At 47.3% G+C, this 22,718-nt stretch overlaps 3 protein-coding genes across 4 annotated transcripts; 2 read left to right on the top strand and 1 right to left on the bottom strand.

Moving 5' to 3' along the window:
• The first annotated feature begins 1,359 nt into the window (after window positions 1–1,359).
• LOC119290716 (RNA pseudouridine synthase 5-like) lies at window positions 1,360–6,670 on the top strand. The gene is made up of 14 exons (XM_037569348.1): window positions 1,360–1,519; window positions 1,597–1,666; window positions 1,787–1,814; window positions 2,104–2,150; window positions 2,285–2,375; window positions 2,674–2,851; window positions 3,140–3,227; window positions 3,317–3,398; window positions 3,527–3,602; window positions 4,526–4,593; window positions 4,735–4,804; window positions 4,980–5,064; window positions 5,162–5,255; window positions 6,162–6,670. The coding sequence occupies exons 1-14, from the start codon at window positions 1,396–1,398 to the stop codon at window positions 6,237–6,239; spliced, it is 1,179 nt and encodes a 392-aa protein (XP_037425245.1). The 5' UTR covers window positions 1,360–1,395; the 3' UTR covers window positions 6,240–6,670.
• A 306-nt stretch (window positions 6,671–6,976) lies between these two features.
• On the top strand, window positions 6,977–13,876 carry LOC119290715 (alpha-taxilin-like). The gene is made up of 11 exons (XM_037569347.1): window positions 6,977–7,364; window positions 7,538–7,602; window positions 7,709–7,823; window positions 11,547–11,614; window positions 11,707–11,784; window positions 12,006–12,070; window positions 12,179–12,245; window positions 12,366–12,548; window positions 12,718–12,774; window positions 12,889–12,984; window positions 13,244–13,876. Exons 1-11 carry the CDS (start codon window positions 7,058–7,060, stop codon window positions 13,469–13,471), a joined length of 1,329 nt encoding a protein of 442 aa, XP_037425244.1. The 5' UTR covers window positions 6,977–7,057; the 3' UTR covers window positions 13,472–13,876.
• A 1,301-nt stretch (window positions 13,877–15,177) lies between these two features.
• LOC119290714 (lipid phosphate phosphatase gamma-like) lies at window positions 15,178–22,447 on the bottom strand. Of its 2 annotated transcripts, none has more exons than XM_037569345.1 (3): window positions 21,851–22,447; window positions 20,860–21,070; window positions 15,178–15,503 (listed from the first exon to the last, which is right to left on the bottom strand). In XM_037569345.1, exons 1-2 carry the CDS (start codon window positions 22,325–22,327, stop codon window positions 20,864–20,866), a joined length of 684 nt encoding a protein of 227 aa, XP_037425242.1. In that variant the 5' UTR covers window positions 22,328–22,447; the 3' UTR covers window positions 15,178–15,503; window positions 20,860–20,863. The 2 variants fall into 2 exon arrangements, with proteins under 2 accessions (XP_037425242.1, XP_037425241.1); XM_037569344.1 differs by having other exon boundaries at window positions 15,178–15,508; window positions 21,851–22,445.
• Between the last annotated feature and the right edge of the window lie 271 nt (window positions 22,448–22,718).

Genomic DNA, 22,718 nt, shown 5'->3' with positions numbered 1-22,718 from the left:
CTTTGCCCTCCCCGCTAGTGCGGGAGACGGTTGGAGTGGTGAACTCATTTTGCAGATTACGCTTAGTTGGAAGATCGTGGATTGTTCATGTCTTCCTTCTGTTCCTTTCTCCATCGCTAGATCTCACACTTCCAAAACTGTTAGCACTGCCTGAAGGACCGCGGTGAGATCCATCTTTAGGCCCGCAAGAGCGACCTGGGGATGCCCGGAGCCATCCCCCCCCCACTACTGATCTGGATCCACCTTCGGGACACAACCATTCTCGCCATGCACAAGCCGTCCACATTCGAAGCAGAAGTGCGAGATCTTTTCATATTTAAAATCAAACCATGTTTTCTCCAGGTCGTCTTCAGATTTCTTCAAATAGAAGCCCCTCACGAGTGGATCATAGATAGGCAGTTTTAACTCTGAATCTCAGCTCCGAGCCCTTTGCAAAGCCATCTTTTTCCACATCCACCCGCACAATCTTGCCCAGCCAGTTCCCAAGCGCTTCACGGAAGGCCTTCGATCGTCTATCCACGGGCAGATCTTCAACCCGGACCCAGACATTCACATATTCAAACATCATCTCCGATGGCCTAGTTGCTCCATCATAATCCTTGAGCACCAAAACATTGAAATCAAATTGCCATGTGCCGTTGTTTAGGGCGTGTTTCCAATCTCCCTCACTCCCGCAAGTCACCGCAAATAAATTCCTCCCAATGATCTTGAACTGAGCTTCTCTATGCAGTCCCCAAGCCCTTGACATGGACTTCTCCACCACACTCTTGTTCGGGTGAAAGCTTTCCGATCGCCGACCACATCGCCGACCGAACCTGCTCCTGTTCCGATTCCTTGAAGACGAACCCTCTGGCCTCCTTCTCTGTCAGCACCAAGCCTCCCAGCCGAGCCGTCAAGCCTAGGGACACGTAAGCGTTCCTGCTATGGGAGCCCAGTGGCGTCCTTATCGCTGGTTCAGCCGCCTCCTTTTCCGCCGGCGGTCGCGGCGTGGTCGCCGTACTCTGTGTCTTCGTCCCCGACGCCGCCGCCGTTCCATGAGCAGCCGCTGCACTCCTCGATGCTGCTCTCCTTCCTTTTTCCTCTCCGCCATGACTTCCTCAACGGAGAGAGGTCTGCACACCGGCTCAAAACACGCTCGGAGACGCCGTCGTCCCCTCCCGTCCCACCGCGATCCACACCACCACCGCTCGCAAAACCCTAACCCTAGCGTTCGAGCCACGCAATCGCCTCAATCGCCGCAATCGCTCGCAAAACATGAAGCTCTCGATTTGAAACTATGAGCACAAACGTTTCGTCCCCAGGAAAAAGCAAAAACCTAGCGGACTCATCTAAAAATGAAACTACCTTGGGGACCAATATGCAAATTGCACTCTTAAAGCTGTATTCTCCCACCTGATGGCCGACGCGATGGCCGCCGCCGCCGGAGAGACTCCGCCGCTGCAGGCGAACTACGTCTTCGGGAGGGCATGGCCGGATCTCAACGAAGGACTCTCCTACACCGATACGTTCCGCGGCGCTGGTCAGCTTCCCCTCCGTCTCCCAGCTCTCTTCCTGTTTTGCTTTTTAACTTCCTCTGGTTTATCCACATGCGAGCAGATGCGGAAACCACCGCCACCTTGACCAATTTCTACTCTGAGAACTACAAGAGCTCGGCGCCATTGCCAGGGTACGTATCTGATGCCCAAGCTCACTTGTTAATCTCCGTGGCTGCCTTCTCCTTTTGTATTTGGTTTCTCTGGACTGAACGCCGTGTTGATTTGATTGTGGTGGTTGCACGCCTCTGCAGGTGGATTCATAGGATTCGCAATGGACAGGTAGCATACGCAGCAACCAGTTGTTAATTAGTCATGCTGTTTTTTTTTGTGTGTGTGTGTGGGTAAATTAATCATGCTGTTTGCAATCAGTCGTTTTTTGTTGTTATGAAGTGCTAGCTGTTAGGTTTATGAATCCTTCATCCTGATGCTTTTTCTCTTTGCCCTTTTGAGCTTCAAATGCATGCATAAGAAAATTTATGTGGTATCCTGTAGCTAATTAGTAGTACGTTTCTGCATTGTAAGTCACGCGTGTTGAAATACAAATGGAGGCAATGAGATTTTTTTGCAGATAACGGTTGATGGCCAAGTTGTCACTGATCCAGATATGATTCTCAGGTATCCTCTTATGCTGTTTGCAGTACACATTTGCAACAAGAGTGTTATCATTCTTATTTTCCTTCATCGTTTCCTTTATGTTAGTAGCTACCTTTCGAAACTAATATGTATTTCATTTGGATCCCCTTTTTCAGGGAGGGTTCTAAGTTGGTATATCATCGCCTCGCATGGAAGGAGCCATTTGCACCACATTTGCTTCAAGTGCTTTATGAAGATGACGACATGGTATGCACTTCATTGATATTCTTGCTAAATTGCGTAAAAACACATTCTATCTAACTGTTGCTCAGTCTAGCTAGCTGGCAAGGTTCAAGTCCCATCTGTTTTTCATCTCTTTTTTTTGTGAGCCACATACTTTTTTCCCATTGTCATGTTTTTCTGTTAGCTATGGTAGTTGCAAATCTTGACTGATTTTCAGCAAGTATGAATCCCCCTTCATTGCTATGTATGGTTATTAAAATTAGTTGTAACACGTAAAGCTATATAATCATAGCCGTAAATCAGCTCAGGAATATTTTTTCAGGTAGCCCTTAATAAGCCTTCCGGTTTGCAAGTTCTGCCAAAAGGACTCTTCCAGCAGCGCACTGTTCTAGCACAACTTCAGTGGAAAGAGTGGAAGATGCCCCCATCAAGCTGCTCTAAGAGAAAAAATGTGCAGTTACATCCTGTACCTGTTCATCGATTAGGAAGGGGCACGTCAGGTTTGTAGCTTTTTGTTTAGTTCATTCTGACCAGTTGAGGCCTGGCAGATGTGAATTTTGTTCCTTGCCTGTGAAACCAGGAATCTAGGAGAAATGCATATTTGCTGTTTCTGGAGCTCTTTTCTTTACCATCCTCTAACAAAGAGCTCTTCTGCAATGAAGCCTCATTTTCCTACTAATTTTTTGCTTATAAAATGTGTCTCACAGAAAAATGTTTGTTACCGCTGCATTGCCATATGTAAAAAAGTCTTCACTCTTGCTGATGACCTGCATGGTCCATGTTACTAGGTCTACTGCTTTGTGCCAAGACAAAGCTTGCCAAAGTTCAACTTGCATCTTATTTTGCAGAAGGTGCTGCAAATGCAGAGAAGAAAAGGTGTACAATCTTCTCTTTTAAATTTGGAAAGAGTATATCAGTATCGTTAGCACACCAGTATTGGTTTAAGTGATTAATTTAATTTATAGGGATGGAACTGAGGTGGGCAAAGAACGGAAAATTTCAAAATTCTATCGAGCATTAGTAACTGGTATACTTGAACACAATGAGGTGCTGTGCTTTCCCATTCACGCCTGTGAATTACACTGTCCTAACAGATATCTTGCTTAAAAAATGTGTACTGGCCATTCTTGCAAACCAATATTTATGGTATGATTTTTTTTTCTTTGCACCTGCAGGATGTGGTTACTCAACCCATAGGATTGGTTCATTACCCTGGAGTTGCAGAGGGACTTTATGTGGCATGTTCCTCAGGTACTACAAGTTTACCGAACCAAGAATGGGCTTACTAAAATCGACAATATAGGTTATATCGAACAAATCTTGCTTGATTTATTAATGCATCTCCAGTGCAGTAAGCGTCTAGCGTAAGAGCCTCGATCTTCTATCCAGGCAATTAGTTTACAGACACTTAGGTAGTAAATTTTGATTTAAGCGCCCATTAACTCCAATGCAAATTTTGCAAGTGCCTATATATCCCTAGAACAACCAAGTTGGCTGCATTTGTTTTACCGGTTTTAGCGGAAGTCTCCAGAGCTCTCAGCTTCTCAGACAATTCTGTTCGCTAATTAAGGGCTCTAAAAAAGAAAAGAAAAATGTTGCTAGTTAAAGCTGCATGCTGAAGGGGAGCCTTGGCGCAGTGGTAAAGCTGCTGCCTTGTGACCATGAGGTCATGGGTTCAAGTCCTGGAAACAGCCTCTTACAGAAATGTAGGGAAAGGCTGCGTACTATAGACCCAAAGTGGTCGGACCCTTCCCTGGACCCTGCGCAAGCGGGAGCTACATGCACCAGGTTGCCCTTTTTTTTTTAAAGCTGCATGCTGGAGATGGCATTTATTAAGGCAGACATGTAGCGCACAAATCTAATATGCCAAGGAGTACCGGTATAGTACCTGTGTCCCGCTAGATGAATACAGTCGAGATCGTAACAAACAAGCTAACAAATCAAATGGAGATCACAGTGTAGTGCTGTTGCCTGGCGAAAAATTCCGCCTGCATGAATAGCTCGGAGTGTCCGTCTCCAGTTCCAGCAGCGATGCCAACGCTTCCAGTTCCAGCAGCGATGCCAACGCTGATACAAGGAATAAGGCTTGGCAAAATGACCGTGATTAGTGCCTGCTGTTAGCGCTGCATTGGACATGGCCTTATGTGTTTTTATCTTTCATTATTAATTCTCAGGAAAGCCAGCCATGAGCAAAGTGTGTGTTCTTGAGAGACTTGTGCATCAAAATCAAACGCTGGTCCAGGTATGATGGGGTTCTGTGTCCTGCTTTTACATATTCATTTATGTATGCACATGACATCGTTCCCTCAATTTACTGATGTGTATAAGGCTTAGATTATGATTTCTTATATATGTCACTGTTTCTTTTCCTTGACTGGTGCAGGTTGAAATTCATTCAGGACGGCCTCACCAAATCCGAATACACCTTGCATACATTGGACACCCTCTTGTTGGTAAGCCAAAACACTCTTGTTATTGTGATGGGCACGATTTTACTTGAGCTCTTCCTTCCAGGCTTAGCTAAAAGCGTTTTTGCATATCATTAAAAAAAATCTAAATAAAGGCATGGCAGATCCTATTTTCATTAAATAGATTCCAAAGTTCAGACAGTGCATGATTTTTTTCCAGATGATCCTCTCTATGGTATTGGTGGGCAGCCTAAATTTCATGACCTGGAATCTACTAGTACGGATGTTTGTTTTGCATACGACGGGTAATTCTTTCATCTTTTAGTTGTGCTGCGAAGTACGTCCATGTATGACCCCCCTGTTCTTTTATCTAGTTTAACTAACCTTACCAATTCGTCTTAGAGGTTATGAGAGGCCTTTACAGCCTGTTCCCGGAGACTGTGGGTATCACTTGCATGCTCATTGGCTGGTCCTTTCTCATCCAACCACGAATAAGGTAAAGAGAAATTAATCTTTCTAAATTGGGTAGTGTTCTCCGCCTAACATGCGCAGTAGCTTGTGGGCCTTAAGAGCTGTTTTATTGAATGAGGAATGAATTACAAGTAATTTTGTGATTTATTTCTGAATAAGACATGATTTTAGGGTTTTATTTTTCAGTACAACTATGAGTAAATCTTAACAAATGACAAAGAGTATTTTCTTTCCCTAAAAGAATGAAGAAATAGGTTCAATCCTGTATAACTGTATATGCTACTGTTTTGTTAGATTGTTAGACTGAACAAAGCAGGTAGGATATGCTACCAATCATATTACTAAGATGCAAAATGATGTTAAAAGAAGCTTCAATGGTTCCTCTGAGAATCTAAATTCTTATACTAACTATGCGGTGACTGCGTCTGTGGGGGTAAGTGGCCTGATGTGCGGCAGGTGACCGCAGATCTACACGAAGACATGGTCATGGGTGTTGTCGAGTCTCATTTACAAAACGATTCTTCCGTTCTATCAGTGTATGAGGAAGCAAGTTTTTGCATTATTTATAAGAAGGGAAGAAAAAAAAATCCCCATCAATGGAGAAACATAGAAAGATCAATACTGCTTATTTTTGTCGATGCAATTATAGTCGTGCAAGAAATATTTCAATGTTTTCAATCTAACATTAGAATTGTAAATATAAACGTAAGTATTGTTGGATAGTTTCTAGTTGTACACTTTAGGTGATCTGGCTGGCAGAACGAACTATGCAATTGAATGTTTGATCATCTATTCATCCTTTCTTTCATAGGAGTGTTGACATGATATTTTTCTTGTTAGTCCCTTTCCTTTTAGGTTCACTGAGCAACAAACGATAATGACTGAACACCATGTGTGTGTTTCCCTTATATTTTTATGGTTGGCTTTGCAGATGCTGAAGATAACCGCCCCTCTGCCGCATATCCTACAAACTCGAGAGGAGCATTGCGATCCGCAAGTTGATACTTGAGCTCATAACTTTCCATTTGAAACTATGTGCATCCAATGAGTTGAGCAATCAGTAAGAGTTCACAGGCCATGTTCTACGAGCCTGTGGAGATGGAGGCTATTGGACGCTAACGTACGCATATGAGGTGTTGAGTGTATCTTACAGAGTGTCAGACTGAGTTTTTGCGTGTGGCGCAGCGTGGGCAATACAGGAAGTGGTATTGATGAGTTTAAATGGTCACTGGACACTAACATTTGTGTTAGATGATACGTAGAACAGAGTAAACTTTTCAGGTCACTGCATCTGAAGATGCATGCACACGGCCAAAGGATGTACTAGCTGCTTTCTGTGTTTGTTTGTGTTGTATATATGACCGAAACCAATTTTGCACTTATTATGCAAATGTATGCATATTTTGGCTAAGATTATCATCTGCAAGCATGTAGAAACTATATTACCATGAGTTATGTTCATTTCTCCGACAAGTATTTTCGGACGGAGGGAGTACTAGTATTCCGAACCAAGTTTGTTTTTTATTTTGTTTTTTGCGTATGAACCAAGTTTGAATGCGAACAGCCCAGTAGCCCTACATCTGAATCGAGGATCATTCAGATTTGATTCCTGAAACTAGAACAAACATAAATGAATCCATCTCTGTTCTCTGAACATGAATCTTATACGGCGGATTTACCAGTAGCGTACATGGAGAGTGACGGAGTTATGACCGGCCTTTGTGCGGAACGCGTGTTCGCAGCAGCAGAGTTACACGAAACACAGGACACCAGCGCAAGGGACTGCGCGGCGACACCATCTCTCCCTCCCTCTTTCTCTCTCCACCGATGGAAGCCTCGCCGGCGACGCGTCTCCCCGAGGCCGACGCGCTCCCCGATGGCTTCGTCGAGAGCTCTTCCGCCGACCAGGCCCAGCCAGTCTCCTCCACCCCCGCCCCCGCCGCCGCCGATCCCCTGCATCCCGCCCTCGGCCCTGATCACGAGGGCGCTGCCCGCGCCGACGGTGAGGAAACCCTAGGCGCTCCATCCAGCCCCGCCGACGCCGCCGATGCCCTGCGGAGCCTCTCTATGGCCGCCGCCGCTTCGGAGCCGGAGCGTGCCCCCGAGCAGCAGGGGCCCGCCGCGGACATAGGAGGTGATCTCCCCCTCTCTCTCCCACGCACTGGCAGCTTCCTGATCTGATGTCATCTAATTAATCAAATCGTCAGTTACAGTTTAGGGTGAATGAGGCAACTTAAGCGGCTTCGCCCATCGCCATTGAAGTCTGTAATATGTTCGCTCACCTTCGTTTTGATGCTGTTCGCACAGGTGCCAAAGATGCAATGAAGGAGAGCTTTGTGGTAGAGCAATCGGAACCGCTGGCCAACCAAAAGGTTGTCAATGCAGAAATGGATATGGTTTAGATTTCTCTGCCTGCTATATTGGTGTTGGTGGGAAGATAAGTGTGTGCTAAACTGGATTGATTCCATGACTTTGTAGGATAGTGGCGAGCCAAAGCGTAAGGTCGTGAAGCGGAACAGTAAGCTAGAGAAGGACAGGGAGTTGTTGCAACTTGCCCAGAGGTACCATGGAGTGGTAGCGGAGAGGGATGCAGGCAAGTTTCTATTATCCAAAATGTGACCTCGATGCTTAGTTCTCCAACAGTTGAATGTAATGGATAAATCCATTGGTTACTCTCAGTTAAGGATCCACTGTCAAAAACTCCTCAGCTGTCCTTTGTTTGGAATAAAGTTATCTAATAACCATGTTAATATATAACATGTGGTAATTTGAAAACTTCTGGATTCTTCTCATATGCCATCACAAAGAAGATATTCCGGATTTTTCTTATTTGATATCTTCAAGGCAAATCGACCCAATTCAGTGGCTGGTGAAGTTTTGAACCTTTTTTCTAATATTTGTTGAAAATTTGTGTGTTTCTGCTTGAGCCGTACGAGATGAAATTTTCATATACGGCTCTTAGAGGGGGACTCGGGTTAGTTACCTTCTCAATAAAGTATATGATTGGTTTGAGGAACGTCTTGAGATTCAGGCAATTGCGGATGATATAACTAGTCAATATGTTCCTCCCCATGTCAACATATTTTATTGTTTAGGGGGAATACACTTACTTGTTTTCTAGTACAAGCCGCTACCGGTTTTGCTATGACTTTTTACTACCGACCAACTGTTACAGAGGCTTTTTCCTCGGTTCAATACATAATGACCGAGGCCAACTTTGGTGTAATTTGAAAACTTCTGGATTCTTCTCATTAAACAAAACAAAACCTATGTAACTAAATACTGATTACTCTGTTTTTTTCCCTTTGTATGCACACTCGTAAAATCCTTCCTACCTTAAAATGTACTCCCTCTGTAAAGAAATATAAGAGCGTTTAGAACACTACTTTAGTGATCTAAATGCTCTTATATTTGTTTACGGAGGGAGTATTATTTTGGTCTTGGTCTTTCATCAGAAATTATAGCATGGAACATCTGGTGGACCAGACACATTTAGCAAGAAGAACATAGCGAAATCTCCATTCTGCTTCTTCCATGGACAATTGTCCACTATATAGGAAAGATGCATTATATGATTGTTCCATCCCTATATAAATGTATTCATTTATTTGAAATTTGGGTTAGCAATGAACATCCCCCAAACGGAGACAGCTCAATTGTGCATATTCCATTAAAGGATTTAAAATTCATTAGCATTTTTGTTGAAAACATGAAAATCACAGTTAAGTTTCTTTGTAGCTCCTTTAGATGGAAGGATTTTCATCCCCTAGAAAATTTTCCTATAGAGGCACATGGGATCAGAAAACTAAAAAGCTGTGAACACCAAAATTCCTATGGTTTCCATAGGTCATACACCCCAATTCCGTAGAATTCCTAGCCAAGGCTTAGAGATCTAGAATTTTTTCTGTGTCTGGCAATTGTGGGCTATGGCAACGCATCTAATAATCCCTAAAGAAAACTCATGTGTTTTTTTATGGTGCAACCAGATAATCAAATAGTTTCTATTACGTGTTCATGTGTTTTCAATTCATGCAGGATTCAATATGTCATGTCATTTAGTTATTGTGTATTTTTCTGTTCCTGTGTTTACCGTTCATGTGTTCTTTTTTTTCTTTCTGAGAAAACGCAAAAGCTTTGCGTTGCATTGATAGAGAGAATAGTCATTACAAGCTCCAAGAAGGACGCACCCGACGTACAATAGCCCAAGCAAGGCCACAACCAATGCACAACACAACGCCCCTAGACGCTAGTCGCCGCTCCCCTCAGGAGCAAAGCCGCAAGCCCAGACACGCCCGCCAGAGCCCACTGCCTAGCCTCCGGCTTGATTGTGCTGAGGAGACGGTCGAGGTTGAGCCAAGAATTGTTGAAGATGATTGCGTCATGATGCTTCCAGATGCACCAAACCACAAACTGGATGACTGAGGACGCGCCCTTCCGAGCCGAGGACCCGAGGTAGGAACCCAGAGGCAAGTTTCTTGCCAGTTGCCACCAACCCACAAAGTCCGCCCCCTCGGCTGGGCCAATAGCAATCGACCTGAACCAGGAGAGCACTTGCCAGAGAGGAGGTGGGCCATTGTCTCCTTGGACTCGTCGTATAGCACAAAACTCGATGTGTGCTGCAAACCACGACGCTCAAGACGCTCTGATCTGGTCAAGCGAGCCATAGGTAGAACTTGACGAGCGAGGTCCGATTGCGCCCTCAAAGTGAGCGTCATAGCAACTCTTGGACATGTACTGCGCATCCGCCGTCCAACGCCGCTGGAGGGCGTCCATGTGGGGAGCAAGCTGCACCAGGCGGGCCGACTGACAGATGGCATAGAGCCAGCGCCCCACCCCGCCCCCGATATCCGAGATCCAGCGTCGATGCGATCGGGCATCCCGAAGAGTCAGGGAGACCAGCTGGTGCAGCTTGGGCGCTATCTCCGAGATTGCCTGACCATCAAGCCAGCAGTCCTCCTAGAATAAGGCAGTAGCTCAATCGCCAACCACCATCTTGGTGGATGTGGTGAACACTGCATGTTCATCCCAGGAGAACTGGAGGTCGAGGCCTTTCCAGGGGCGGTTGGGATCAATGGGCATCCTCCAGAGCCAGTGGACCCAGAGACTGATCGCCACCCTCCTCAGGTTCAAATCACCCAGGCCGTCCAGATGAAGGGGCCTACACACCCAATGCCAGTTGACGTGGCAATGGTTGCCATGCCAAGCAAAAGGAACCCCCTGAGGATCTTATCCATCTGCTTCTGGGGCCGCTTGTTCAAGCCAAGAACCACCACCTAGTGCAATGGCATGGTGGCTAGGACCGACCTGACCAAGGTTAGGCGCCCAACCTTCGCCATCATCGATGCCCTCCAAGTAGGGAGGCGATCCGTGATCGTGTCAACCAATGGCTCGAGAGCCACACTTGACAACTTCCGGAGGGCGAGGGGGATCCCGAGGTACTTGGTCAGGAATGGAGCCAGCTGACACTCCATCACCAATGCAGCCTCGAGGCCTCCTCGTCCGAACAACCTATCGTGGACACCAAGCATTTAGCAAAGTTGTTGTGCAACCCTGACGTGTGCCCGCAGAGCGCTAAGCTGCGAACAGCGAGCAACTCCCCCCTATCCGGGTGACTGGAGATGATCACGTTGTTCGCGTAAAGCGAGACGCCGACAAATGAAGTGCGAGGCGCGTGACTATGGAGCACCACGAACTCCCTGGCCCTGGTCAAAACAACTTGTTGAGGGTGTCAATCACCAACACAAACATGGGGGGTAGCGGGTCACCATGTCGCAACCCCTTGTGGTGCCATATCGGCGGCCCGGCTCACCATTGAGCATTACCGTCGTGCTGCTCGAGGACAGCGGGATGGCAACCCACTCGAGGAAGCGTCCAAGCGAGGCCCAAAGCCAAACCTACGCAGCACCTCGAAGAGCAATGCTCAAGACACCAAGTCGAACGCGTGAGAGATGTATTCAGAAGAGGCCCAAAATTATTTTGACCGCAGTAGAAATCATTGCCTGGAAGTGTATTGGTTAGAAATCATATTTCCATAGAGTGGTAGCAGAGAGGGATGTAGGCAAGTTTGTATTATGTGAAACCATGATCCCGACTACGTGCCTGTTTTTTCAACAGTTAAGGGTTCACTGTCCAAACACTACAGCTTCACTTTTTTTTGGTTGGTATAATGTTCTATAACATACATGTCATTACAACAAAGCAAAATAGATCTAACTCAATACATGATTCCTCTGGGTTTTTACTCATGTATGCACATGGTACTCTTAAAATCCTTCCTACCTACTAAGATGCGCTGTTTGCATTTTGTCTCTTGCAGCCATTGCAGTTAAAGAAAAATTAGAATCTCTTTGTAGAGAATTTCAGCGTCAAAACAAAATGTTAAAGGTATGTTCAGTTAGTTCTGAGATGTGAAACTTGTATTCATTAGTATTTTGCACTTTTGTTCAACTGTGATATATTTTAGGTCTGTGGTTCAGGAAGAGTGCCAAAGGGTGTCAACAGAGGGGCAGAACTTTCGGATGGAGATGTCCGATAAATTCGAGAATGCTATGAAGGTCAATGATACAATACATGACAGTAATCTGAAATAAATATTTATAAATGTCCTTTCTAATTTCATTACCTAAAATACATACTCTATGGGATTGGCTGCCCCCCATGAAAGGGGGATAGCCTGTTTTGCGTTCCTGGCCAGCTTGATCCCTGGCTTTGACTTAGTCATTAAATGGAGTACTTTTTATCCTTTAATTACCATTATATTTATGATATTTTATAGGCTGTCAGTGTCAAGCTTGAGGAGCAGAAAAATGAATGCATTGCTCAGTTTGAAGAGAACAATTTGTAAGACTACTAAGCTTAGGCATGTCTTCAGTTTTAAGAGTTTCAATAATTGAAACAACATCGATTCACAACAAAGTTACATACGTAATGATGGCTGCTATTTTGTAGGCTGAGAAATAAACTCAAAGATCTTGCTGATCAATATAATACCATTCAGCAGAAATATGCTCATCAGGTATGCTTGACCAGTATCTGCAAGGATCCAATACTGCCACAAGTCCACAACAATGATTTATGTGTTGTTTATTGTACTTTCTATGAACTTTTGTTTCTCGTTGGCTCATCACATATGCAGCTGAAAGAAAAGACGCTGGAACTTGAGCTTGCTGATCTGAAAATTCAACAGCATCAAGCGAAAGCAGCTCAAGAACATGCCCAAATGGTATTGTATGCTGAGCAAGTTTCTCAACTTGTCACTACTGAGAAGAACCTGCGGGTGCAGCTAGCTGCTGATGGTGAAAAATTTCAGCAGTTTCAGGTACTTTTGCAAAGAAAATCCTACTCTTAATTCTTAATTCTATCGCTTCAGTTTATCTTAATGGTGGATTTCCCCTCCCCCAGTAGATGAGCACATAAACAGCATTCCAGCTTATCCATTTTAATGGGGATTATAGGTGTAAATGTTGTGTTCCATTATATCATTTCAGGATGCCCTGTCAAAAAGCAATGAAGTGTTCGAAACTTACAAGAAGGAGATGGAACAGGTTTTTACCTATCTCACTTCACACTCATCGCTGTATCTGCTATTCTGCTTTGAACCTTTGTTCTTATTAATTGCTCTGCCTACATAACTTTTTTTTTTGTTATCTCCACATTAGATGGTGAAGGCGATAAAAGACTTTAGGAAGCAAAATGAAGCCCTGAAGAACAAGTGTGAGAATTCAGATATTGCTCTTGTGAAGTTCATTGAGGAGGTAATGCATACATTATACAAACTAGTCAGGATGTTCGAAAACAAGCGCACCTACCTGATCTTATTTGTTTGAAGCTAATAGCCACATGCTTTGATAGCTCATATTAATCTCCTTTAATACCATACCCGTGTGTGGTATCACCTTATTTAATTTTTATGGTTACGCAGTTTCATCTACCTTAGCTTGCATACTAGGAGAATTTTGTGCAAGTTGGCACGCATGTTGCTAACTTAGAACCTATTTTTGGTCATGCGTGCAGCGTGAGGTGGTGAAGAAGCAACTAGACAAATATAAGAATCAAAAGGACAAACTCGAGTCCCTGTGCCGGTCGCTACAGGCAGAAAGGAAACAAAGCCCATCTGTCAGTATTCCTAATGATGCCTCTAACCAAGAAGATGTTACAAGTCAGAAACAAAGCCCATCTGTCAGTATTCCTGATGACGCCTCTAACCAAGAAGATGTTACAAGTCAGCAGCCAGAGGTATAGCGTTTTGGTGCTTCATGGTGCATGCCCTTGGTACTGCTGCTCTCTATGGTATAACTCGGCGAGATTTTCTGAATCCTGGCAAACGGATATATGCGATACTTTTACCCTGCTTTGCTTGTGATTCTCTGGGAGCTGTGGTATGTGTATATCACACACCCAACCGAAACTATTTGCCTAAATATCTCATCGTTTGAGCAATTTTAGAGTGGCTTTGGTTTCTCGGTGCAAAAAGCTGTTGAGTTAGAGTTTGTAACCAGACCAGCGTTACAATTTGTTCCTTTTTCGTGTGTTTGGATGGTAGAACATCAGTCTTTTAGAAACAAATCGAATGTGTGCACTGGCAAACTGATCAACATTCTGTGTTAAGCAAGTTTTATACTTATATTAGCGAGGAGTGTTCTGTCATTGTGTTAAGTCAGTTTTATACTTAGTACTCCCTCCGATCCATAATAAGTGTGGCAGCCTTACTAAGATTGGATCGGGGGAGTACTTCATATGGAAGAAATCAAACAATATATACTCCTGGTCTCCGGGGAGATAAAAAAAGAAGGTAAATGGGAGCGGTCTTTTTCCTTTTTTGCCACGGCTTCTACAATTGTTGTTTCACGCTGAAATTTCGCAAGCGCTGAAAACTTTTGTCAATGTTTGTCACTAAAAAAAAATCAGAATTTTTAATTTTGTTCTCAATATTTTTTTGATTTTACTGTTCACCTAAGCTCGGGACTAGAAGAGTACTTTCGAGGTAAATGTTTTTACATTATTTTGCTCGAAAAGCCAAACACATTCAACTTGTACAGGAAAACTAGCTAACTACCTGTTCGTTCGTATAGATAAAACAAATTAGACCATCTCAAGTCGCAAGTGACGCTTTGTTCGCGAGATCGCCCTTCTTCTCTACGCATGCATTCCCAAAAGGTGTAGAAAGGCCAGGACGGTCGCCGAGGGCTTGCCGGGACACCTATGGGCGCGAGACATTCATGGCGAATCGGCTAGTACCTCCTACTGTGGCGCCTGATCGAGGCCATGGCGCTCTCCGACGTGCCCGACAGGCTTGTGTGGAAGTGGAATGCGTTTGTTACTTACATTGCCAAATCTGCCTACATGGCTTCCTTTCACGATTCGACCACCTGCAGCACCTAGAAGCTTATCTGGAAGAGTTAGGCGTCCCCAAAAGTGAAATTCTTTCGCGGGCTCGTTAGCTTGGATTGATGCTGGACGGCAGACCGCCTCGCTCGGAGCCTGAGATGATGCGCCATATTCTTCTCGCGGGCTCGTTAGCTTGGATTGATGCTGGACGGCAAACCGCCTCGCTCGGAGCCTGAGATGATGCGCCATATTCTTCTCAGTTGCCCCTTTTCGCGCCACGTCTGGTTTGAGATCCTCTCCTGGATGCGCATGACCTGCAGACTTCTGGACAATGAAATCGCCCTTCTGGACTGGTGGCACGGCGGCAGACAAGTCACGCCCAAGCCGATACGTAAAGGGCTGGCATCCACGACGCTCCTCACGTCCTTGGAAGCACAGAAACGACTGCATCTTGAACGATGCGCACCCTTCAGTTCACGCTCTAGTTCATCGGGGAGGGGGCCGATTCTCCCGGAATCGACCAAAATAACTGGCCCATAAATATCGGGAGGGGAGGAATTGCGTATGTTAACAGACCGCCCATTGGTGATGATTACAGTGTACACCACACCCATTGCCCATGTAAACAAAAAACACACCATCTATATGGACATATGGCACAGATATAATTCAGTCAAGTACAAAAAAACTGTGGTCTTTGTCCAAATGTACACGAAAATCAACTCATCGCCAAAATAATACAAGGGTCTGGGGTTAAAAAGAACAATGGCTTATGGCCAGGAAAAGCGAAAAAACACCACAACTCCAACGGGCTTCTCTTCTAATAAAAGTCCAGCTAGGAGTACATGGGTTCGCGTGCAGCTTCAGCGAAGCAAACATCTTGCCATGCCACACAAGTTCTTACCCTCCCTGAGATAGACCAACAATATAATCCATGAGCAGAAACCTGCACTGAAGTAAGAACATGATGAGCAACGGTTTGGTAGGTAATCAAAGTTCAAAAAGGCACTATTAATCGTGCGCTTATGCGCGCCTACGCACAAGGTGCTGGCATAACGCCTTGCTTTGGCCATGTGCATTCGGAAACGCGTGACTAGGCCGAGCACCTTTCCTGCTGAAGCACGACTAGGCGCGCGGTGTTATGGCGCTGCTAGAAGGAAGGCGCAAGAGGACCGGCCGGGGGCCTTTCTACCCGCGGCCGGGCAAGAGGGAAGGGATTTCCTTCTTAATTCTTGCTTGATTAGATTGATACATCTCCTCTCTTTACATAGAGAGGTTTACTTGACTCCCAAGCAAGACTTACTTGACCCCTAAGCAGGCGACCCTTATCTCTAATTAACCTAAGAGCATCTCCAACGGCCGCGCTAAAGCGCCGCGCGCAAAAAACCTGTTAGCGCGCGCGCTGCGGCTGGTTTTGCGCGCCCGCCTGCGCTGGCTCCAGCAGCGGTGCTATAATGCAGCGCGCGCGCCGCTCCAGCAGGGCGCAAAAATACAGCGCGCGCGTCGCACAAACCACATGTACATTTCAAAGAAGATGAGCAAAAATGATCAAACAAACAAAATAAAAATCAATAACAAATAGTTCAAAATAAATCATTACAACTCAAACAAATAGTTTATCGTTCAGTACAACAAATAGTTCAAAATAAATTATTACAACACAACAAATAGTTCATGAACAATACAATGTCGAGTGCAGATATCATCATGCTCTTTGCCGTCCATGCCATGCCCACCACTCTTCAATTAGATCATTCTGAAGTTCCTTGTGCGTTGCGGGACGCCGAATGACATGATAGGAGGCAACAAAACGGGCTACTCTTTCAGCCCTCCGCCGCACTCGCACGGGATGTCCCAAGAGCTCATACTGTGAGTAGTCTAAATCTTGGCCACGCTCATTCTCGATGATCATGTTGTGCATGATCACACAAGCGTGCATGATGTACCAAAACATTTTTTGATCCCAAAATCTTGCCGGTCCTCTCACAATAGCAAATTGGGCTTGCAAAATCCCAAATGCTCTCTCCACATCTTTTCTAGCCGCCGCCCGAGCATTGTGGAAATCAAGATTTTTCTTACCTTTCGGTTTTTTCAACGGCTTCACGAAGGTTTGCCACTTTGGATAGATGCCATCCGCTAGATAATAGCCATAGTTGTACGTACGGTCATTTGCTACAAACTGCACAGGTGGCAACTCACCGTTTGCAATCTTATTCATCAGTGGTGACCGGTTGACAACATTGATATCATTCAAAGATCCAGGCATTCCAAAGAATGCATGCCAAATCCAAGTCTCCTGATCGGCCACCGCTTCAAGGATTATAGTGGAACCCTTTTTTTGGCCGCGGAATTGCCCATGCCATGCCTTTGGACAATTCTTCCAACTCCAATGCATGCAATCTATTGAGCCAAGCATGCCAGGAAAGCCGCGCGCTTTGTTCGTCGCCAATAGCCTTGCGGCGTCTTCAGCAGTGGGAGATCTCAAATACTCCTCGCCAAACACTTGCACAATTCCCACTGCAAAGCGCTTGACACACATGATGGCTTGGCTCTCACCCATAGCCAAATGATCATCAACTAGATCAGCCGGGATACCGTATGCCAACATACGCAAAGCGGCTGTCACCTTCAGAAAAGTGCTATGCCCGAGCTCTCCGGCGGCATTCCTCCTTTGCTGGAAAAACCGGTCATGGCTTGCTAGTTTCTCTGCAATGCGCCTGAACAAGTCGGTGCTCATCCTAAACCGGCGACGAAAATACGACTCCGGGTATGTGGGATTCTCCACGAAATAGTTCTTCATCAATCTGTTATGGGCATCAATCCTATCTCTCCAAATTTTCTCCCGACCCATAACCGAACCACCGTGCTTCGGTTTTTTATTGATATGCATAGCTACGATCATTGCAAGATCCTCCTCCTCTTCCATATCAAATTCTTCTTCGGAAGAATCATACGACGAACTCATCTACAATGTTCAATACTATACTATAAAAACTACAATTCAAAACATGCACCAAATTCATGAAGTTTGAGCAATACATACCTTGTAGGCGTTTTGTCAAACACCTTGCGGGCGCGGCGCGGCAGCGAGCGCTCGGGCGCTGTTCCTCGGACGACGGAGGCGCGCGGGCGCCGGCGGTACTAGGAGGGGATGGGCGGAAGCGCGGGGATAGGCCGGGGAAGCCTGAGACGGTCGCCGGGGTGCGCGGGCGGCGGCGGCGGCGCGGCCGGTCGGGGGTGGAAGCGCGAGAGGAAGAGCGGGCGCAAGCGCTCGAGTGTGCCGCACGCTGTAGTGGGCGCCCGAAATACGCCGCGCGGGTAAGTGTTTTTGACCGCGCGCCCAACCCGTTTTAGCACGCGCGTCGTTTTTGCGCGCCCGCTGGAGCGCCCCGACGCGTTGCGCGCGCTAAAACGACCAATTTTGCGGCGCGACGCTAGTTTAGCGCGGCTGTTGGAGATGCTCTAAGACTAATGGGCCCATTAGGCCCATTACGTACTCTAACACTACACCCCACCTGGACATGCAGCTTGTCCTCGAGCTGCAGCCTAACCAACTTATAACCATGACTCTACGCAACACAAACCTAACACCTAAAAACAAGCCTTTTACATCTCGGCTTGTTTTATTATTCTCAACCTAAAATGGATTGAGACGCTTTATTTTGGACCCTTTAACAAAAAGTGGACACCATCCGCACGTCGGACGTGCACGTGTACAGCCACCTGGATCCCATGGACACCACCTGGACCAAAGGAGTGCATGTGTATGGCCACCTGGAAGTGGTCGCAAGAGCGACCAGCAGAGGCGCCCTCGCGGCGGTCGGCGGCGGAAAGCAGTGGTGCTACGCGGTGCGCTCCTGTCGGTGACACCCTGCCTTCTCCCCGCCGGACGGCTGTTGGTCTGCACCGCATAGGGAAGAGTGGAGGGCTTGCGATTGAGAATGACGAGGAGGGGTGCGCCCCCCCAACCGCCGATGTCACAGACTTTGAGGTCGCTGCCCGCGGGGAAAACAACGTGCCAGCCGCCCGTGGGGGAAACCGCATGCCCAAGATCCCCGACGCAGCGGACGAGATCGAGGTCCTTTGCGCAGCGAAGGGCAACTTGGAGGAGTGGCAGCTGCAGACCACGCATCTCCCGCACACGCCGACGCGCTAGGAGGCCGCGCGCAGCAGCCTGCAGCCTCACCGCCGTCGACACGTGGCGGGTAGCGATCCAAGACGGAAGCGGTGACGGCGACAGCAGGGACTTGATCTGCTGGATGTGGACGCCCTGGGATGGCGGCGACGCTGATGGGAACGAGGTCGTCGCACTCCCGTCGTAGGGCATCCCATACTGGGCGGCGGAGGTGACCGGCGGTGGCCGTTGCAGCTGCAGCGGCTGCTGCGCTGTCACGCCGGGCAGCGGCAACGACTGCTGCGTCGGAGCGCCGGGCGCGGCGGAGGCCGCCAGGAGCGGCGGCTGCCACTGCAGCCAGGGCTGGGCGTGGTGGCGATGGATGGCAGCTGCAGCGGCCTGGCGAGCGCAGCGAAGGCCGCCTGGTGCGGTGGCTGCCACGACAGCCACGGCGGCGCGGGGGTGGCGATGGGCGGCGCAACCGGATGCGGCCCGTAGGACCCGGCCAAGAACAGGTGGATCTCCTGGACCGCCTGGGTTAGGTCCCGCAGCACCCCGGACACCTCCTCCCAGGTGAGGACGGCGGGGGCGGGCGCGACAGAGGATCCCGACGCGGGCAGGAGCGGGGCGACGGTCGTGGTGGTCGCCGGAGGCGACAAGGTGACCGGCAGCGGAAGAGACGGGCTTGGCGGCGGTGAAGACATGATCGAACCGAAGCCAGCTGATACCAAATTGTTATGGCGCTGCTAGAAGGAGGGCGCGAGAGGGCCGGCCGGGGGCCTTTCTACCCACGGCCGGGCAAGAGGGAAGGGATTTCCTTCTTAATTCTTGCTTGATTAGATTGATACATCTCCTCTCTTTATATAGAGAGGTTCACTTGACTCCCAAGCAAGACTTACTTGACCCCTAAGCAAGCGACCGTTATCTCTAATTAACCCTAAGACTAATGGGCCCATTAGGCCCATTACGTACTCTAACACGCGGAATGCCAGGAAATCACGTGTAATGGCGCAGAATGGCGGGAAGGGGGTCAGCAGGAATTAGAAGGCAAGGCAGGCAGGCGCGGGACAAGAGCCAAAAGCCCAAAATTATGGCTCGTGTTAGGTTAGCCTTGGCTCTCCTCTCCTTGCGTCGTCGGGCCTTCCTCGCGCCGCCACGGATCTCAAGCTCATCCTCGCCTTGGTCGGAGCTCCTTCGTCTCGCGCTCTCCTCACGCCGCCGGCTACTGGACGCCGACCTTGCCCCGCCACGGATCTCACGCCCCTCCTCGTGCTCTTCTTCTCTTCAGGCAGGCAAACCCCGTGAGCCCTCCCCGTCTCCCCTTTTGAGCTATCTGCCTCGGTGCCTCCCTCTCCTCTTTTGTCTTGGTTTGCTGTTGGTGCTGCTATTTTGCTGCTGCTCACTGCTGGTGCTGCTCCCTCTGTTGTTGGTCATGCTCTGTAGCTGGCTGGCTAGCTACTGCTACTCAAATTTGCTGCCACTAGCTGCTAGCTGCTGTTGTTGGCTGTGCTAATGTGTTGTGCACTTGTGCTGTGCACTTGTGTTGTGTATTTGTGATGTGCTTGTGCTATTAGCGATGTATGGCTATAATCTGCTATTAGTATATACATGAGCACATGGCTATGAGAGCGATATACTGACAAGGTACTTATCTGTTCAATGATTATATCCCGCTCCAATTTACGTTTTAGTTGTATATAGATGGGCACATGGTTGTAATCTGCTACATGGAGAGCTATGTATTGATATTCCTATGTTTTCCCAGCTGAAAACTACTTCCCCAGCGATCCCAGCTATGTCCTGCTGGCTTGTCCTATGGTGTCAGTACAGTATTGTACGGGATACTTAGGCGCGCGCCTAAGCAGCGCATAAGCGAGGTAGGCGCAAGTAGGTCCCAAAATGAACAATTTATGCCCAGTGCCTTTTTGAACTTTGCAGATAATGTGAATAGTCATATCACAAAGAACCTAAAACCCTTCCATAAAAATAACTAGGTAAAATGATATGCATCTGACTTAATTACATATGCTATTTGTAAACTGCTAATCTGAAGCACATTTTAATGGATGATCACAGCTTATACTTCATGTAAGAGCAGAACAGAGTACTTGTGATGTAGAGATATGGTTATTCATGTTGGAGCAAGATGTGCCAGATGATCAAAAAGTTAAGATTTGCTGTGGCTTACATCCTCAATCAGTAGCGACTTTCTTCCTTGCTGCCCTTGCATTATCATACTCAAACTTGAGCACATCTTGAATATGTGAAGTATCCTTGATATAAAACCACCTCCCAATTGCGCTCTCCTCAATCATTGGGAAGTATTGAGCAAGAATGGTGTTGGCGAACCAGTACCAGATAGCACCAAATACAAGGCCGACTACTGCTCCCGCGAAAACCTAATGAACCCATCAAATTTAAATATCTGTCAGTTTTTTAGTGGCAGTCATGACATTTCGCTTATTCTAAAAGCAATAAAACCAAACAATGTTCCAAACAAAGCAGGTATGCAGGGAGACCACCAACTTTTCTCAAGGATGATGCCATTAAGCCGAATCACACTGCTGATTCGGGAACAAGTATACTATGAAGAGAGAATACCCAACTTTCAAGTACATATCCACCCAAAATGTAATTGTCCTATGGTTCAAATTCATATGCAAACAGATAGGTCCAACAGATTAACCATATGAATTTCATTCACCTATTGAGGCCATAAGGATAGCACTTTAGCTGTAATTTTTGTGTTTTCAAAGAAATATTCTTGAGTTTTAGATCCGAATGCTTCAATTGATGGATTCGAACCAGTTGAAATTCAAATGCAAACACACATGCAAATTCCTATGTGAATAATCCCTATGATTTCAACCATACGAACTTTTCCTATGCCCTTTGGATCAAAGGAATGAAAGCGCCAAAATTCATACGGATTGCTTTCCACCCAATCCCATATGATTGATTTATAGAAAGGTTAGATCACTTTTTTTTAATTTCTTTCAATTCCTGTAGGATATCAATTAGTATGTCTTCTCTATCCCAGTGTTTTGCAAATCCTGCATTTAGAAGAAGTCTTAAATTATCTGATTGTAATGCCTAATCATTGGCTAGAAGTGCATGAATCAATAATCAAAATCCCATCGCGTCCGCGCAGATCGGATCCGAAATTCAGGGGCTCTGACCTGCGGGACGGTGTGGTAGCCGAGATACACCCTGGAGAGCATGGTGAGGAACGCGAGAGGCCATGAGAAGGAGGCCATGACGCGGCTCGCCGGCGACCGCCGGAGCACGAAGAGCGAGAGGTAGGTGGCGAAGAAGAAGGTGTACTGCGCGTGGCTGGACGGCCAGCCGTGGGAGTCGCAGGTCTCGAGCAGCTCGCACGAGGCCGGGCGGGACTGCGCGACGGAGTGCTTGATGAGCTCGTTGAGGACCTGCGAGACGAGGAGCCCCAAGGCGAAGCAGATGCCCTGCAGCTCGCGGCGGAACATGAAGTGGGAGATGAAGCCGCCGAGGCTGATGAAGACGGGGATTAGGGAGACCCACGCGAGGAAGAGGCCGACCCTGTCGCCCCGGTGGTAGCGGACGTGGGTGAGCGTGATGGCCTTGAGCGCCGGCGGCACCGACGCGGCCATCTCCTGGTACTCCCCCGCGCCGGACATGGCTCCGCCGCAGAGCTTTCTCTTTTTCCCCTCTTCTTCGATTGGGGTATCGCGTATAGGGGATCTGCGCGTTGCGCTTTTCGGGCGGGGCGTGAAGACGCGTGCCAGAAGAAGTGGGGCGTGGACGGTAGACGCGTGGGCGTGGGGTACAAGGAGAAGCCTAGAGCTACGGATGAATCTGATGGTCCAGATTGAGTTGGTTCAGGCGCCATTTTCAGCAGGTCTCTTTTTCTTCTGTATGGAGGAAACTTACACCTATAAAAGCATCTCCAACGGACGCGCCAAAAGACGTGCCCACACGGTAAAATCGTTTTTTAGCGCGCGCGGCCCGATTTCGCGAGCTCCAACGGTGGCGGCAAACTATTGTGCGGGGAAGAAAGCGGCAGCTGGC

This window comes from Triticum dicoccoides, chromosome 4B, assembly GCF_002162155.2.
Source record: "Triticum dicoccoides isolate Atlit2015 ecotype Zavitan chromosome 4B, WEW_v2.0, whole genome shotgun sequence".
Lineage (NCBI taxonomy): Eukaryota > Viridiplantae > Streptophyta > Magnoliopsida > Poales > Poaceae > Triticum > Triticum dicoccoides.
The sequence above is the reverse complement of the archived record's forward strand: the minus strand, read 5'-3'. Positions and strand labels throughout refer to the sequence as shown.